General features: G+C 39.3%; 1 protein-coding gene across 2 annotated transcripts; it reads right to left on the reverse strand.

Annotated features, from left to right (window-relative positions):
• Positions 1 to 171: 171 nt before the first annotated feature.
• Positions 172 to 13752, reverse strand: LAPTM4A (lysosomal protein transmembrane 4 alpha). Of its 2 annotated transcripts, none has more exons than XM_065835136.2 (7): positions 13562 to 13752; positions 6832 to 6952; positions 4488 to 4564; positions 4268 to 4390; positions 2940 to 3035; positions 1484 to 1582; positions 172 to 970 (listed from the first exon to the last, which is right to left on the reverse strand). In XM_065835136.2, the coding sequence occupies exons 1-7, from the start codon at positions 13658 to 13660 to the stop codon at positions 896 to 898; spliced, it is 690 nt and encodes a 229-aa protein (XP_065691208.1). In that variant the 5' UTR covers positions 13661 to 13752; the 3' UTR covers positions 172 to 895. The 2 variants fall into 2 exon arrangements, with proteins under 2 accessions (XP_065691208.1, XP_071663194.1); XM_071807093.1 differs by lacking the exon at positions 13562 to 13752 and adding an exon at positions 13254 to 13274.
• Between the last annotated feature and the right edge of the window lie 5311 nt (positions 13753 to 19063).

Below are 19063 nucleotides of genomic sequence, written 5' to 3' on the forward strand. Positions count from 1 at the left end.
AGCTGATAAAAGGAACCACCGTTCTCTACCCAAGGGACAACTTTTGCTGAAGAACACATATCAACCACTAAACAACTGTAGGAAGCCAGTGTTCACTAAGCTGGGACTATCTGCGCTACACTGAAACACATAAAAAACAACAAACAAAAAAGGTAAACAGATCAACCAAAGTAAATGTTTCATAAAAGATTTATTTCAGTATCATTTATCACAAAGAGGAAAATACATATAAGATTAGAAGCATGCAACCATCTTCCACATTTCTATTTTTCTTGTATTTGCAGCACGTTGTAATAAAACTCCTGTGCCATCTTCACTTCTTCCTAAAAAATACTATGTTTCAAGACATAGGATAACCAAAAAAAAAAACAAAATAAAGGTAAGATAACGTATGATAAAAAGTGCAAAGTAAAAAAAAAAAAAAAACCACCAAACAAAAAAATCACATATATACCACATTCAAACCCCCTCCAAAAACTGGACAAAGGCAAACTGTCGTTTTGCTGCACGATCAGATTGTCTTCATGAACCACTTTACAAAAAAATTAATATAAATTAAGGGCACGATCCTGCAGATACTTATAATTGTAGCTAACTTCAATCACAGATTGGCCCAGTTGGTATTATTAAAAGCCACGAGTTAGTCACATGCATAAGTTCTTGCAGTATAAGGCCCTAAGGCAAAAAATGTTTAAAAGCATTAAGAACAAAAATTAAAGCAAACAAAAATCACTCCCAGATGTGTTTTGCTTAGTAGGTTTATATCAAACATATTTTAAACAGAACAGTTTGCTTCTAAAAACCTGAATATTTCTATTACTTAAGCAGTTTTGCAAGATTAAAGGACAAAACCCCCAGGAAGCTGGTACAGATGTTAATTAACATAAAAATTGCTTCAGGCAGGTATGTAGGGAGGTGGAGGCTCCTTCTCAGGCATCTTCACTGCCATTTCATAGGTTGGCAGAACATACTAAAAAGAAGACATTTTGAAGAGATTAATGCAGAAGGTTTAGAGAGGAAAAAATAAAAAAAGAACAAAAACCTGTATGCCCCACCAGCAAGTCAATATTCTATTGCAGGCAAATATTTTAAGAACTTCCTGATGTTTCTAGTAAGCTGGTGAGGAAGTGAAAAAAGGTACAACAGCAGGTTACTGCTCTGCTGAACATAACCCGAGGTCATTCACTCCACCCACCGTCTCTTGGTTTGCAAAGCAGCAAGGGAGGTTTTGACTGGTGCAGTCAGAAAGCTTCCCTCACTACACAAAAAACATTCAAAGCCTTCTCTATAAAACCTCCTATTTTATGTACTATAAGAACATAACTAAGAAATAACCCACCATAACATTAGCTGCTTTAACTTTTTTAATCTTTCCAGTTTTTGTTCAGAAAGCTGGACAAGGCTTGTAGACATATATGGATATGGTGGCTTTCTACTTTAAAATTAAATGATGCTGATTCCTTTCATCTCAAAAATATTTTACCTGTGGAGGAGCTTCAAAAGCAGGGTACACAGCTATCTCTGGCAAGTTTCTGTTGCTGATGTATTTATAACAGTTCCATACACAGTTAATTAGATATGCCTGAAAGAAGAGAGATTTCTCTTTTTAAAGACTTCATATGCATTAGCTGACTCAAAAATTAGATGCTGGATTACATTCATATGACAAAAAGGAGCATAAATCAACTTAGTTGATATATATCTGAGGAAGGGTTGCTATTTCACAGATTTAGCCACATACCTGTGTTGTTCCTCATTTAGCTCTGCTATCATAGCGACTCAGAAAAGGATGAACCACACAGGTTTTAACAAAGAAATTCACAGATCCATTCAACTCCTCTCTCTGCCTCAGCAGTGCCAACCAAATTAATTCCCAGCTGTCTTACACTGCTGTGGATTTCAGGCCAAGCTTGCCAGAAGGAGATGCCAACAGCACAATCCTACTCATCCCTGAGCTGGCACTGCTCTTTGTCCAACTACTAGTGTGAAGGACAGAGCATGAACAAACACTGGAGTGACGAGGTGGAGCAAAACAGGCTGGACTTTAAGTCAACATTAACTGCTGTAGAAAGAGATACTATCATGTTCTGATGAGTATTACATTTTTTAAAATTAATCTATGTAACATTAATCTCTGAACTTTTCACTGGCAAGTTAGCACATGGTTATACACAAGGTATCGAACTTCCCAATCAATACAAATACATCATCTATTGTATTAGGCTTCCAGTCAGTCATTCCTCTCAAAGACAATACAGAACATGAGTAAAATACTTCTCCATTACTTCATTTTTTCTTAAATTCAATCTGAATGCAATAAAGGAATATTGTCATAGCCAACGTATATTATAAAATAATTCCTCTAATATGCTTTGTCTGCACAAGTTTTTGTAATTCAAATGAATGCCTCTGTATTTAGACCTTAAACATGAAAATAACTGGTAATATCACCCTTCAGTAGGAATAAAGATGCAGCTCTAAATTAACCTATGCATTTCCTCCTTCCACCATCTTCCTTCCAGAACATGCACCCTGGTTTGTTCAGCAGTGAGAGATTAAGTTTTGTTTAGAAAACTTGTATGCAGTAACTCCATATTGTTTTGCTACAAGCTTAACTACAAATATTACATTTATCTCCACGTATGCAAAAAGATAGCATTAGAAGTCTTCGTGCATTCCTACTTCCTACTCAGGAAGGGCAGAGCTGCACAAACATGCCCCACTGCATACAAACAAGTTAGTTAAAGACAACAGTACACAAAATATAAGATTTAAGTCATACTGTAATTGAACATCCTAACAATTCTGCTCAAAGAAGTTCTTAACTCAGCATTAAGAAGTCAGCCAAGTTCTTAATTCAGCATCAAGAATTAACTCAGATTAACAGCATCTTAATATAGTAACTCATTAAATACACATATGCGTAAGTTTTAACTTACCTTTAAAATGATAAATAAAGCAAAGAACACCAGAACAATAAACAAGAGACAGCTGGAGTCCAAGGCAAGGAGATCATCTTTGTAAGGGAAATCCGGCTAGTTAAAAAAAAAGGGAAGGGAAAGAAAGAGAAGAGATAAGCATGAACACTGCACAGTCACAAATATGACAGGACATCCAAACTTCACACCAAATGAAAAATTCCTGCATAAACTACTCCCTTAGAAACAACAAAAAGTACCGTTTCTCACTAGTTTCTTCTTTATCCTCGCACAATCCTGCCTCTGTCCTGCTAGAACAGGTCACTGCAGAAAAGGGCTACCTCTACAGCAGCTTTGTACTGTCTATGTCTCTATTCACTTCCTCAAACTCATGCCAATACAGATATCCATGTCATTTCCTTTTTAACAGCCACAACACAGCATTTGTACTTTTAGTCCTTTACTTGATAACTCTTTAATGACCTAGTATTAATTACCTCCCGTCGGTCCACCCAATAACATATATGTGTGCAGAGTAGAAAGGAAAAAAAAAGTTGCCCACAAACTTCAGAAAAGCCAAACAAAGACCTTCTGCAAATTTCAGATTCCTGTCTTCCCCTGACCACAGTAACAAAGCCCCTCTCCAACATCAATCCATTTTTTTTAAATCTCCGTTTTAAAGAGGATTTTTTTTTTAAACATTTACTTGAACAGATCTACACATAAGTTGGAAAGAGCTTGTGATCCTCATTGACATTGTATTCTACACAATGTGTATTCTACACATAGAATACACATTGACAGTGTATTCTATCAATTGAATTTTCTTGCAGTAAACACAGGCAGAGTTAACAACTCCATTACAGTTTGCTTAGAAGGTATTGTTTCAAAATGAGAAGAGCCACAGAGAATGCAAAAAGGAATCTCAGGTTCCATCCCAAAACGCTGTAGAATCCTACATCATATCAATCCTTACCTATACTTTTCTACCCTTTCCCCTACCAAATAAGGGTTAACACATTTTTAACCCGTTGTAGCAAATCTGCCACAGAACCACATTGCTTAAATGGTCAGGAATATCTTTGAATGCAAATGTAGCAAAGGTAGTTTACACTAACATCACAATTCTTTTTTCTCCCTGGCTCTCCTTTTGGGGAGCAATGACACCTTTGGCCCTTCCACCTCTGGCAAGCTCTCATTCTCATAACCACCCTGGCAGTCACCACCTACAGCTGCTGCAGTCGAAATTCCTCTTTCCTTATACACAGGAAAGGAACTATAGCTCAGACACCCAATTAAACCAAATTTTAATTTCAAATGTAAAGTATGAACTTGAGCTGAACACTTACCAACTGATCCAGGTAATCCTTGATTCTGGGCAAGTAGGTTAGAGAACTGATGGCAACCAGACAACTGAGCACAAAGTCAAAGAGTTGGTAACAGAAAAATGGGATCAGCCAGCCTACGCGATGCTATGAAAAAAAAAAAACCAAAAAGCAGCAGCCTGTAAGGTATTTAGTTAAAAACTCAAGTAACAAGTTTAAAACCATGGACTATAAATATACTTACAGCGATTGCACCGTACACCATCATTGCACTGATTGTGAACATGAGGAGGGAGATAGCAAATAGAACACAGGCATTTTCTGCATTAAGAGAAAACCAACAAGCATCAGTCATTTCCTGAAGTTGTCACACTGCACCTGACAAGTACACAAGCTCTAACCATTCCTATGATCTGTTCTCACTCAACTGCTTCATCTGTGCAAACTGGTAGCAGCAGAATTGAGTAACTCTGACCTCTCCTAAGGGAAAAAAATCTGGTTCAAGAAAACCAGCAGGCATTCAGAAAAATCCCTCTGCCTTAATGAAAAGCCTGAATAAAGCTCAGACACACCAATTAGAAGCCTGACATAGTTTGATAGTAATGCAACTTAATGATGCTGATTTGCAATATATGTCAGGGCTAAAAGTATGTCGGTGATTAACTTTACAACTGGAAAGAATTTTAAGTGAGGCTAGCCAAGTATCAACCTTTACACTTTAAAATGGTTTTATTATATAATTTGGTCATTGGCAGGGGGAGCAGCACTGTTCCTTCAGTAACAGTAAAGAAAACAGGAAATCACTGTGTGGAAGGTATCCCATTACTTATAAGAAAAGGCAGTTGAACAGAAGCCAAATGGTAGCAGAATCCAGGACACTCATGGAAACTGAATGATAAAGATTCTCCTTGTGCATCACAGTTCCTGACGACAGAAGAACAGCTGCTTTCCATGAGTTAGATTATATTCCTTCCTCTACAGCAAGCACAGTTTACACTTTAAAACACAGAGAAAGAAACCAACTTGAGAGTCTATAGATGTGGTAAGCTAATTTTTTTTGCAATACTGAAGCCAAACTTTTATAGTTCCCATGCTTAAAAGAGATGATCTGAGAACCGTAACTTTCTAGTCTGCAACTGATCTGAAAAGATGCACTGTAGAAGCACTTATGTACCCAATTCAGTATGAGATACTATCTACATACAGATGGCATCAAGAAGGAGGCCTTCCCATGCCTGAAATGCATTGCATCAATCAGGGAGCCCGGAGTACTCAGCAATGACCAACAAGTGTGGTTTTCTGCTGATGATTTGCTACTCACAATATCCACATGCACAGTCAAAATCATAATATAATATCCCTTCATGCACACAAAACTATTTAGCCCATATCCCATCATAGGCCAGAAAAAACTCAATGGCAAAAGCACATGATAGCCATTTTACACTGAAGAGTGGAGAAAGCACCTTCAGCTTTAGAAGCATCTCTCAGCCATAAGGGCGTTAGGGCTACCAAGTACACCAACATTCATCATAGAATATGACATTTTACAGATATTTGCTGTAATTTTACTTAATGTCTTGGCTTTGTGAAGTATTTGGTCTTTGTTCCCACTCCCATTTCATTACTAACAAACACGAGTTACAGTCACAGGTCAGAACTGACAGATCCTCAACTCGGGTCATGAACAATTAACATGAAGACTGTAAACCAGAACTGTCAATTCCCAGATTTGTGCTGTACTATTTATCTTTGCTCCAGGCTGGATCTGACCCTCCCTAAATTCTAGTGTAAAACAAGACTGAGATGAGACATTAGAATTGCCACATTAAACGTATTTCTGCACATAAAAAACCCCTAAACAAGCAAACCTAAACAACAACAAAAACCATGACACAAAGCATGCACACAAGCTTGCATGTTAAGAACATGTTAAGAAGCATGGTCATTGCAGACAAGAGTTGGACACCAATTACACTTGTACACATCATATACTTAATCTATAGAGCAGAAAGTAGGCTTAATTTGGCTACTAATGCTTTCTCTTCTGTTCCTTCTGCATGTCAAACTTTTTATATAAATACTTCGATTTCACTCAAATACTTGGCTTCCCAATTCTTCCAATTTACTTAGAAAGATAGCATGGTTTTCCTCTTAGTAAACTCATGCACAATAGCTGTAAGCTCTTTCCTTAAGTCTACAAGGGTCACCAAACATTCCCCAAAGCCTTTAAAAACAGTTTTCTGCTTTTTATTTACTTAACCAGCAAGGATAGTAAATGTTCATGGAGAAAGTGAATTAGAGATATTCCACACATATTTCAACACTCAAAGCATTAGAAGGCAAGTCTTTAGAAATGTTATCCTTTAAGATACTTAGGAGTAACACGAAGTAAAATAACATTCCATAAAAGGTTTTTTTATTTTATTCTTATAGAACAACTCAATCCCAGAATAATTAAAGAGAAATTCAGAAAACAAGACAGCCCCATTTAAAAGCTGTATGCATATATTACACACAAGTCTGAGGCAAATACATCATGACGCTGCATACTTTATTTCCCAATCACACAGCAGTTATACACCTACCAGCCATTCTCTCGGAAGCATAGTAATTTCCGATGACTTCATACTGGATATCAACAGTTGGCACTATATTTGGATGAGTCACTTCTACTGTCAACAAGATGCCCATCAGCAGGTTCACCACCTGAGAAAGATCACAGTAACATAAAGGTTATTTACACTGCAACAGCTATGATCTTTTTAAGGACACAGTAATAAATCTTCTGTTTCAATTAGAAATAACTCTTTGCCTATATGCAGAAGAAAAAAAAAATCCAACTTACGATTAAATTTCAAGCTGATTTAGTTAAACCACAACCAAAACAATCAAAAGAGCACTGGATGCTTGCTAGTTTTAACGAATCACAACTAAATAACTTTGCAAATTAAGATAGATAGTGTTTGTAGGGATTCAAATGACATAATTAAACTGATGTTTTGTGATGAATGCACAGATTTGTGAACAGGAAAACTGGAAATAGTTAAAAGAGGCCAGGAAGGAAAAGGTGCAAGAGATACAATGCGGAACATCTGGAAAGAGTTTCTGTTTTCTACAACAAATTGAAAGGCAGTTTATTTAATGCACAAATAATGTACTGCACCCCACTCAAACAGTACTGGAGGGCAAAGGAATACGTAAAACATCTCACAGTAAATACTCAGTGTATGAGGGAAAGCTGCTGCTACAGTTCTGATCCTCAAATATAACTTGCTTCTTGGCGTCTCCCACGTTACTGTTGTAATACAAGCAGGGGAAAACTGTCTCCCCCTGTCCATTTCCTAGACCATTCATAAAAACCTCAACAGTCCTTATCAGAAGGGCTACAAAAACAGAGGTGAAATTAAAAAAAATCTTACACAAAGATTGAACCCCAAACTTTGTAAGCATTCAGCACTGGCTATGTGTTTACTAGTCGTTCTCCTCACACTGCCATCGAAGGTTACTTCTGTTTCCCCATTTTAGTACATACCAGAAATGCTTTCAATAACAGCAAGAGCTCAAAGTCAGAAGTGGCTTAAGCCTCTGCAAAATTGCCTTCACAGCATTTATAACCTATTCGAGATTTACAGGGGCACAGTTTCTGTTACTAATATGTGGAGAGACATGCCAAAGAAAAAAAAGACTGCATAACAAAAAAAGCAATTATGGTATTTTCAAGCTGTAGTTGTTTTCCAATCGCTATTCAGTATGGTCACCACCCCCAGCAGGATCTTTTACAATTAGCCTCAAAAGAAAAAAAAACTGATTTGCAGTTTCTCATAACTTAAGAATATTTGCCAGATATATCTTCTTTTACTGGCCTGGTTCCAGGAAACAATCACAGTAATAGTGGCATGTCTATGCACAATTATTGAAGCTCTCAGTAAACAAAAAAAGCTTTTGAACATTTACACAGAGTTTTAGCTTTCAAAACTCATAGTTCCTACAAAATCTTTTTTCCTTTAAGTTTTTTTTCTTTTTTTTTTGTTTTTTTTTTTCCTAGGGTTTAGAGACATCATGGTAATAAGTTTGCTTACTCTTTTCTGCTAGGAGCCACCCTTCAGTGAAACCAAAGCTGATCATTTTGTAGAAACACTATCATGGCATCATGTATTTTACAAACTTATTAGAAATTCCAGCTACTTTTGGTCACTTGTATCCTCAATTTTATTCCTTGGAATGTAAAAAATAATAACCAGTACAGTTGGTAGTAAAGAACTAAGTTTAGCCACAAATATCTTTATTTTGAAATGAATATATTTTCTTCCTTGCAAGACAGTTCCTACAGGGCAAAGTGTCAAGTTTCTCATCTGCCACTTGTCTAAATGTTTTATTTTGCTTCACCGTTGTTCAAATGTATAGGATATTATATTCTCTCACCATTCCTGTTTCACCCTTCTCTACTCTGGCTTTCTACTCTCAATGTATTTCCAAGCCTTCTATTTCCTCCTCTCTGTGAGTGAACAAGAGATCCCAACCTATACTCCAGAAAATAACTTCCTGCTCTATACCTGTTTTAAAAAGCCTGTGTCAAGGATCAGATCTCTGGCACTTGAAACATTGATTTATACTTTGTAAAACACAAAGAGATGTTCAATTATAGCTAAATAATTTCTTGCTTACACACAGTCATCATTTTGACTTGAATAGTGGTAAAGTTCAGGACAAAAGACAATACTACTTCAGTACTGCCATGACAGGCTCTATCTGCCTCAAGATATAGAGTAAGTAGCCCTTGAATGAACATAGAAGTAAAAACCTGAATGTCTTGGAATTCTGAGATTGTGATCTTACATGTGTCACTTTTTAAATTTTCATCCTCTCCATGGTCCTAATTTAGCATACAAAAGTCTTTTGTAATTTCACTAGCTACTGAGTGCAATTCAAAGTATTAAAGCTTTATCATTTATTTGAGGTTGAAAAAATAAATAGGAAATTGAATAATCATTCACAATCCAAACTATTAGGATTGATGAGACTGCAGAAAAATACTAACTTAAAAAAAAAAAAAATCCATACTTCTGCCAATTAACACCCCAGGGTTTCCAGTACTGTATTTGTGAATCATGCCATAGCACTGAGTTATTCACCATAATCAACATATGGATTTCAATTAAGAGTTACCAACAACTCCAATTTAGGAGTCTTTTCAAGCACAAAACCATAACCTGCATTTTAACTAGTACCATTGTTCTTTCACAGAAGCTTGATAACAGCAAAATCAAAGGCTTGGTTCAACTTGATAGTCAATATGACTGGCAGCAAGAGTACACTTTGGATTGCAAGGCATTGTCAGAACTTAAAAGAATATATTCACTGTGAATAAAGTTTGTTTGCAAATGGTCTACATGGAGGAGTCAAAAAACCCACAAAACACCAGATAAGGCTTAGTGTAATATGAAGAACAGCCCCCCCTTCCAACCAGCCCACCACCCCCACCCCTCCCAAAAAAAAGGGGGGGGGGGGTGTGCAAAAAAACCCACACCAACCCTGACAACCCAGCACCCAGTGGATAATGCACCAGTCTGAGATAACACCTCTCAAATCCCAGCAGTCCTCATCCCAGTCTTTTTTATTATTATTTTTTTGACTTATTAACAATTTTTTAAAACTTACAAAATGTTTGTTTGAATTCTTATTCAAAGGATATTTCCATTAAGATGAAAAGACGTAATTTAGTTTTGTAAGTTAAAAAGTGGTTTTTTTACTCTTACAATTTCAATAATCGAGCTTCACAGAAGTTTGGTGTAGCTTATATCAAAATTTTAAAAATCCAGTAGCTGGTATTAAAGGAGAAAGTCTGAATTTATTTACAACCTGGTAACAGAAATATTAGCTGTCCATATGATTAAAACTCAAAAGACTGTGAGACTATAACAAGCATTATCTTTTTAATTAGAGAGTTTTACCTCCATGGTATACATTTAATGACTAATCATGTAAGTGCTTCAACTCTCTGGAGGCCTGCACATGAACTCTAGCTTTCCTCAAGCACTCTGAGTGACTACAGGTCTTGGACAAGAATTCCTACTTATGAGTTCTTTATTTCCTTTCATCAGTGGGAAAGAAGGGGGAAACTGCCCTGCACTGCTACACTTTCTCATCTTCGTGTCACTTTTCCAGTATTTTTCCTTAAATGCATTCCTGAAAAACAAACCAGGGGGTTTTGTCTTGTGTGAGGTTTTTTGAGTGGGTTCTTTTCTTGAAATAATAAAAACTGGAGGGAAAAAAAAAAAAAAAAAAGGTATTTCTTTGCTTCTAGCACTGTCAAGATCAGATTGAGATCAGTTACATTCCTTTGTTTCTGGGAGTCCTGTTCAGTGAATAAACCACTCCAGAGATCATCCTGACCTTCCTGCTAACCAGTAGCAATTGCATCATTTTGACTCTGTCCCTAGAAGTTTGCTGCCAGAATGAAACAGCCACTCCCTCCAAAACAATGCTGTTACTTTTAAACTGTTTATTGAACTCTGATCCGATTTTTGCCAGTGCAACGTTCATGCTTCTGGATTCTGGAAAGCCCTGTGCCTAATAAGAAAGTTTACAGGAAGAAACAAACTTCAAAGCCACACATCTGCAATTACGGAGCTAGGAACAGGAGGTTTCTTTTTCCTTCCTACGCAGAACAGTAGTGGGTGTTGCAGGGTAAACCAAACTCTGTTAGTTCTGGAACTCAAGTATGAGTCTGTTAGAAATGTTCTTAACTCATCTTTTTGCAAATACAGTTTTATCTGTCAGGAACAGGGGCAGCATGTGGACTGAAGCATGCTTAAAAGGCATGGTTTGATCACACAGCATCAGCAGCAGACATTTTAAAAGACAACATTCTTGTTCTCTCTAGCCTCACAGAAGTACACAAGGGCAGCATTAAAGTTTTTTAGTGAGGACACAAGTTAATTAGATGCAAAGTTTAAGATTATACAAAGAAGCAAAGAATAGGAAAATGCCTAAAGAAACGGTTACATAAGAATAATGTGTATGTATTAAATAGCCAAAACTCTTATCTTAGTAAAACATCTGGAGTAGATTGCTACCAGACTCCATTTTATGTTTGGTATCTAATTCCTTCAGGACTGCACAGCACAAGAACACAGGCGAATCCCGTAAACACAGGCTGATAAAGATTTTTCAGTAACACAAAGCTGTTGTCAAACTAAGTATTCTCCCCCATCAATGAACTACCTCCCTCGCAAAAAAAAAGAAACCAACACAAATCACAACACAAACCCAAAGGAAACAAAAAAACCCACACAAAGTTATTACTATTCGTCTCACTCTAACTTATAAGCACAGATTATTAAATTGTTGTAGAAATACCACAAGCTAGTGTCTGAAAGACTTAAGTTAGCAATAAATGCTGCATTAATTCATAACATGTCTAAACAACCTGACATACCCTAGACAATTTAATTTGTGGGTTTGTTTGTTTTTTAAACTTCGTCAGCACAAATATGTTTGATTTTTACTGTCCAAACTGTACTTTACTTTTAAAAGGGATGAATTATAGTTGAATTTTTACTTAGAGCATTAGGCAAGGCCACCTAAGACTTCACGGTAAAACCTTATTTCAGCTCAAACAGCTCACAGACTTATCACCTTTTCCCAGTTGACAGCTGGGAAGAACCAGATAACAATTTTAAATGCATAGTTTAAAAAAGTTTTTGATACAGTTTATAGGAAAACGCAGCTCTGAAGTATTTCGCATGCACCCTCCTACCCTGAACTCAACTGTATTTTCTCTCTAGCAGCTCGCAGCCACTGAATCCATTGCAGTTAAATGAGATCAAAGGAACACTTTGCCTCGGACACCGCTCCACCTCTGAAGCCATCAGCCTCAACAACCAGTAAACTTTTCACTGTCCATAAGCACTACAGATATTTGCAGAGATCAGAAAAGAGGAAGAGGTGCAGTATCCAGGCAACAAGATAAAACAGAAGCACAGCCAGAGGGGTAGAAACTGGAAGTACCAGAGGGAAAGCACGTCCCTGCCCTCTGCCCAGTGCCCGGGTTTTTAAAGACTCCTGCGAGCAGGAAACGAAAGCAGGGAAGGTAGGAAGGTGCATCTGTTCCGTAACAAAGATGAGTGTCCCCTTACTGTTAACAATTTATGCTTTTACTTCAGGTACCAGAAACGTATCATTGATCTCCTTCCATCAGGACAGGATAACATTTCAGAAGTTTTGCAGGTTTACAAAACAAGTCCATTGCAGTACTGAACACTGGACTTGTTCAGCAGCTGAAAATAAACCATAAACTCTCCAAACTTATATCCCTGTGCCTGTAAAAGCAGTCTCTGTACATGGCTCCACCACATCAATGCATAAAAAAGCCCCCAACATTCTGTTTTTTACAATCTGGGGAAAGGTGAAGGACAATACAGACTTTGATTACAGCTTCAGGAGAACAGAAAAGCTATGATGCAACTTTTTAAACTACCCCCACATTTTTACTGCCCATGAGGGCAAGAGGAAGGGAAGATAAGGAAATTACTTCAATAAAGGGGAACTCAGTTACCCTTTAAGGAAACTAAAGAAGTTAAGGCTCCAGGCCATAACTTGCTAACACTGTTTGCACATTTCTCTTTTACTCTCGTTGAAAGCTATATTTTAATATTTCAGCTTTACCACCACAGCTTGCTTTCAGAGAAGAAGCACCCATCAGTGAAAAAACAAGAGGTGCTTTGGAAATTAAACCTATTTCTGCCACTCCTTGCCCCCTGTACTGAGAACACGGAGCACTAAATAACCGGGAACCTCCCTTTCCACGTCGTTCTTCAACAAGCAGAGGTCACACCCGTTTTGAAGACCCTCACCTTCCTCTCAGAGGTTACATGCCACGCAGGGAAACCACACTGTGTCACTCTATTGTCAACACAACCCCAAACTGCGGTCTCCCCAACGGTCAGCACGTCCCCTCTTAAGGAGCACACGTTCAGAGCAGTCTGAAACATACGTAAGTCCCTACCTCTCCTATCTAGGAAAAGGAATAGTAACAGAACCCCTCAGGGACCCGGGTTCTACCCACAACGGAGGTCGCCAAGGGTCAACGGGGTTTGGCAAGCCGGAAACAGCCCCCGAGAAAGAAGGGAGGTCCGAACAATGCCGAGTGATCCCCGCCCGCCATCAGGGCCCCTCACGGCTCCAACCCCGGCGCACGCAGCAGGCGCGCCCCCCTCGCCCACCGCGCCGGGCTGGGCAACGGGCGAGCCCAAGCGCATGCGCAGAACAACAAATACCGCCCCCTCAGCAGCGCCCGCCACCCCCGTCTCTCACCATGTACCAGGTGCCCAGGATAATGGTGCCGGTCCGCACATGGCAGCAGCCGCAACAGCGGGTACTGTAGAAACGGTCGCGGCTCCGCTTGAACGTCATGGCGGCAGCAGCACCAACCCTCGAGCTCCCGCCGCCCGCCCTCTCTAATCGCTTCTCCTCCCGCTGCGGGCCCTACAACCCCCGCGCGCGTCACCGCCGCCCCGGCCAATCAGGCGCCGGCAGCGGCCGCGCGGGGGTGTGCCTGCGGGAGGGCATACGCGTTTCCACGTGAACGGGCGATTGGCGGCGCCACAGGCCAATCAGAGCAGCGCTGAAGGCAACGCCCGATCGTTCACCTGCGGGGCAGGGCGGGGCTCACCTAAGGCGAGGCGCGCGGGGGGCGTCGCCTCCTCTGTTCGCCATGTTGGGGGGGTCGATTTCTGCTGCCAGAGCTGCTTCAGGGCCGGTGCTGCTTGGTATGGCAGGTCCCGCTGGGGCTGGGCCCTGGCCGTGCTTCCTCGTGGTGCTTCCCCACGTAGTTGACCTGGGCGAAGGTCTGGTGCTTGGCCTCTGAGCAGGGAAACAAAAGCCTGTAGGGGAAAACCCTGTGGTCCTGCAACAACCCTTTTTTCCGACAAAAACGGTGTAAGTGTCTCCTTAGTAGGGCCTGAAGTGGTCTACTCGAGATACTACTGACATGCTACGACTTTCCCTGAAATTTAGCCAGTAGTGTAAAGGCTTTAATTTGCTTGAACCCTTTGCTATTATTTTGCATTAATTCCTTGGATTAAATTATTATGGCCTTGTATAAATATATATAATGTATAAATATCTATATATATTATATATGGCCTCAAGTTGCGCCAGGGAAGGTTCAGATTGAGTATTAGGAAAAAAAAATATTCACGGAAAGGGTTGTCAGGCATTGGAACAGGCTGCCCAGGGAAGTGGTGGAGTCACCATCCCTGGAGGTGTTTAAAAGACACATGGATGAGGTTCTTAGGGACATAATTCAGCGCCAGAGTTAGGTTATGGTTGCGCTAAATGAACTTGAGGGTATCTTCCAACCAAAATGATTCTAGGATTCTGTTAGTGTTGTGTGCTACATGCTGAGAGGGTATGTGATAAGAGGGTAAACAGGTTTAGTTGACAATGAAGCTTTTTTGTGAGTCAAAGTCTCTGTGAGTGGATAATAATAATACTTGATTGGTCCCACTGAAGATTGCAGGTACAGCCAGTTACATGTGTTAGTTGGAAATATTGTGTATAATAAATCCAAGTGCTGTGATAAGAGGTTGCTCCACCACTTGGATAGAAGATCTCCTGTGCCCAAATGGACTGGGACCTGTAAACTTCCTCTGACCCAAGGGCAGCCAGTGTTTTCTGCAGACCTGAGCTGTTGATACAGATAGGCACACAGTTTATTTCAACCCTGGTGCAGCTGCAAGTGTTTCCTTTTTGGCCATGTACAGGCAATTTGAGACACTCATAGAACCATAAATATTTGCTGTGCGTATATATACCAAGATGTATGTCATATGTCAGTAACAGTACTGAGTTTTTTCACTCTGAGAAGGTAATAGGGTGACACTGCTTGTCCTTTTGATGTATTCCAGATTGTACAATTAACACATTTTATTGTTTTAGCTACTCAGTCTATTTTTAAACATGAGCTGTTGGCTGAGTTGTTTGAGATGATTTCCTTAAAGGCTTTAAAACTGACCTTTTTATTTCAAATCCCTTGTGTTCCATAATTGGTGTTTTTCTTCCTTAGGGCATATTTCATTTTTGAATAAACATGTTGTAAGTACTGCTAAGACTACTCTAATGATCCTATTATAAACTATTGTTTGTTTCTTTAGTGCTCCTAATGTTCTCAGCCCTGTGCACAGATGCTTAATTATCAACACTCTGATTTAATGTAGCAAGAACAGGCTAATTTTAGTCAATATACATGCATGCATGTAAATAAATAGAAAAGGAATGTGCATTTTGTTGTAATCAGTCATTTAAAAAATCATTTTTCTCACAGATGGCATGTTGGGAAGCCTAAGCCAACTGTTTCTGCAGCGTGCATGCCTGAATTGATGACATTATTCCTGCAGAGCTGAGAGGCTCTCCCTCCTGTTGGTCTGTCCCTGTGTGAAAGAGGAATTCACAGGACCAGAGTGAATCAGAAGAGAAAGCAGGAGCCTCACGCTTGATTTTGGGCATCCTCTGGGAAACACCTACATCCCATTCTCAATTCAAGTGGTTTGCAAGGGCAGGTGTTCCAACTAAAGTGGAATCATAGATCTCAGACTCTTTGCCTTCGCTCATATCACTGGCAGCTCTCATGTCAGGCTCAGATCCTCAGGGCTATTTTTATGAGATGAAAGAAATCTTAATTAAGTGTTCATATCTTTGTCAGCCAGGCCCAGAATAAAAATTGATGTGATTCCCTTGAGCTTCACTGCTTGTTATACCCTGCGGACAACAAAGATACTGGGAAGAATAATATGAATGTCATTTAACATCAAAAAGCAGCTTTCCACAGCAGGGTAGACGGATGTGGAACTATCGAGTGGGTATAAAAAACCTCTCCACTTTCTCCTCCCTTAAAAAAAAAAAAAAAAAAAAAAAAAAAAAAGATGAAGAAGAGAGTATTTTGAGAATAATTCCATTGTTTCCTGTACTTGGGGTAAGAGAGGATATGTTAATTATTTTAGTCCTATCCTCTGTGAAAGTTTCCAGTTCATCCATGCCTCAAGCAGCCCAGATTACCTCAGGCAAGACACTTCATTCTCTCTGAGCCTTAAGTTCTCTCTCTCCTTTTCACTAGTTCAGAGAGGATTTGCAAGGCTAAATAGATTAAAAATTCTGAAGGGCTCAGCTTAGGGTCATAGCAGCCAGAGACGGGGGTTACTGGTAATAAACTTTCTTTTTTTCCCAGATAGCAAAAAGACCTTGACACTGTGAAAGCAAATGGTCCACTTCCACAAGAGTAAGAACAGAAAGCCCTGCATGTATCTGCAAGTAAGGAGGAGCTGCAAAAGAATGATTCAGTTTCCTTTACCAGTGTGAGACTTAACTCCTTCCCTCTCAGCAGGTAGGGAGGGAAGTGGTTTTGGTATCGTGGTGTTCCTCGTTAAACAAACTACTCGGGTCTTTCAAAATCCACATCTAGACAGGAGGTTTGAACTTCTCGCTTGAGAGGGCATGGCAATGTTTTACCAAACACAAATTATGATTTTTGAATAATTATAATTGAAAATAATAGAAAACCCCTTGTGATAGCAGAACAGCTGAGATCATGTAAATGAGAGACCAGGCTGCATTCTCCCTCAGCTTCTTCAAAAACTAAAGTTCAACACCTGCAAGATGTCAAAACAATAGAGCACTAAGACCGTTTTATGCTGATCTTTGTAATTCCCTTCTGTGCCGTTCTTCAGTTTGTCCTTGGCTAAGAGATGTTGGTTTAGACTTAGGCTGTAGTCTCTGCACGCAATGAGCTATTGCCAGCTTCCTTGTGAAGAATGAGGTGCTGTTCTGCTTCAGTGTGTGTGTGTGTGTCTGTGTCTGTGTGTCTGTGTGTGTCTGTGTGTGTGTGTAAAAACCTACAAACCACGAGCTGATAATGGTATGTAACCTCCATGGACAGAGTTCATATCACTTTATAATCAAAATATTGTCCTGTTTGGGGTTGGGGAAACTGAGGCATAGTGAAATGAACTGATTCAATCAATACCACAAAGGCCAGTGAAAGCGATAAGGACTTCAAGCAAGTCTCCTGTCAAGTGGCTTCTTTGCCAGGGAGTAAAAGGTGCAGTGCAGACTGTGTTGGAGCTCTTCCATCCCAAACGTAAGGTGCTTGGCTATGAGGGCAGTAACAAGCTACTTGTGTATTTTTTTTTCTATAACTTTGTGCTTGGGTCTGCTACTCTAGAGTATAAAATTTAAAAAAAAAAAAAAAAAAGGAAAGGTGACTTTGCTTCTCAGACTTGGTTATTTTCCATGCTGAACAACCTTTTTTAAATTAAAAACAAAAAAGCAAGGTTTTTCAACATCCCAGAGAAACTAATGTCTTTACATAGATACTGCAGTATATTACGCAACACCAGATCCCTTCAACAGAATTTAGAAAAATCAATAGAACTGGTGCAGAAGATGTGAAAAATATCTGGGCTGAGAGCACGGATTGGCTTTTTGCTTCCTTAAAAAAGGTACAAATGTACTGGAGTAAAAGCAAAACATGAACATATCAATAAGGAAAATCAAACAAACAAACACACAACACTAAAAAAAATTAGTCAGGAAGGAAACTTTCCTGTTGGTGACTCACACAGTGGAATCCTAGCTGTCCTGAAGTCAGCATTAATTAATTTTACCAGCCTTTTTCTCCAAGACGTATTCTGCTAGAAGAAAACAAGCTAATGCAGAGATTCAGTCGTTTCTTGTGAAAGAGATAAGAAAGTAATAAGAATGTATTGTGATGAGTTTTGTGGTTATTTGATTTTACTGTTGTTTATTGAATTAATCAACATCGCTTTGGAATTCCTAATGTAATGTTCCAAGCTTCTGTACTTTTTGTTCTAGTTGATTGCTGTTAACGGTATAAATTATGTTTTACCAGCAAGAGTCAATTTAACTCAGTTCCAAACCTTTTAACTTGTAACAGATGGATCAGAAAGTCAGGGTTAGAAAACCAGCTAAAATATGACAGCATGATGTAGAACTTTTGTTAGAATGAGACTGTGTTTCTGGGATACTTGCTGTACACTCAGGTTTTCTGAATATATCTAACACTGAATAAAAATGCTTATATTCATTTACAGAATCAAAATCTGAAGTAAAATAGCCGTGGTTCATTTATATCAGTTTTTACACAGGTAAGGAGCTATATAAGTGTCTAAAAATAACATAGTCTAAAATGGTACTTGCAATTTCAGACATTTCCATACTTGCACATGACTAAGAGTGAGTGCTGGAGATGGGAAATGTCTTGTTCTTCCTGGCTGTCTCTACCTTCCAGCCCTCAGCCCGAACTCACCTCTCCCTGGATCTTGTCAGGGTGAACAGGAGGAGCCCAAGGACTTGAGCTACTTGCTCAGGGAAGGAGGAGGAGTGATCGTTAGTTCTTTGCACATTGAATGGGTTTTGCAGTTTGGGATGTCAGCAGAGATTTCCAGGGGGAACACAGTGGTAGGCAGCTGATACTGCCAAAAGTGCTCAATAAAGCTATTTATCACACGTCTCTGTAACTTCCACTACATAAAACCACCACCAAAGGAAAATAGAACAGGCAAAGAGGAATCAAATTTTGTCAAGAAATAAAGTTTACTAGGTTTCTAATGTTCTTGTGATGGGACAATATCAGGGTCAGTTACTATTACAGTGGCTTTTTCCCAAGAAGGCACTGGGCGTTTGTTTCCAAGACCAATGTATTACAGTCTCCTTTCAGGATGGGAGGCCGCTTCCAGTCCAGATGAGAACATCTGCGAAGCTGAATATCAGGGGTGGCACATCCCGGAAATTCCAGTTTGC

This window comes from Patagioenas fasciata, chromosome 3 (assembly GCF_037038585.1).
Source record: "Patagioenas fasciata isolate bPatFas1 chromosome 3, bPatFas1.hap1, whole genome shotgun sequence".
In the NCBI taxonomy this organism is placed as follows: domain Eukaryota; kingdom Metazoa; phylum Chordata; class Aves; order Columbiformes; family Columbidae; genus Patagioenas; species Patagioenas fasciata.

Coding starts and splice junctions, on each gene's coding strand:
- LAPTM4A (XM_065835136.2), bottom strand. CDS start 13,660: ATGACGTTCAAGCGGAGCCGCGACCGTTTCTACAGTACCCGCTGTTGC. Junction 4,391..4,487: donor TGGTGTACGGTGCAATCGCT/GTAAGTATATTT, acceptor TTTTTTTCATAG/CATCGCGTAGGCTGGCTGAT. Junction 3,036..4,267: donor AGGATTACCTGGATCAGTTG/GTAAGTGTTCAG, acceptor TTTTTTAACTAG/CCGGATTTCCCTTACAAAGA.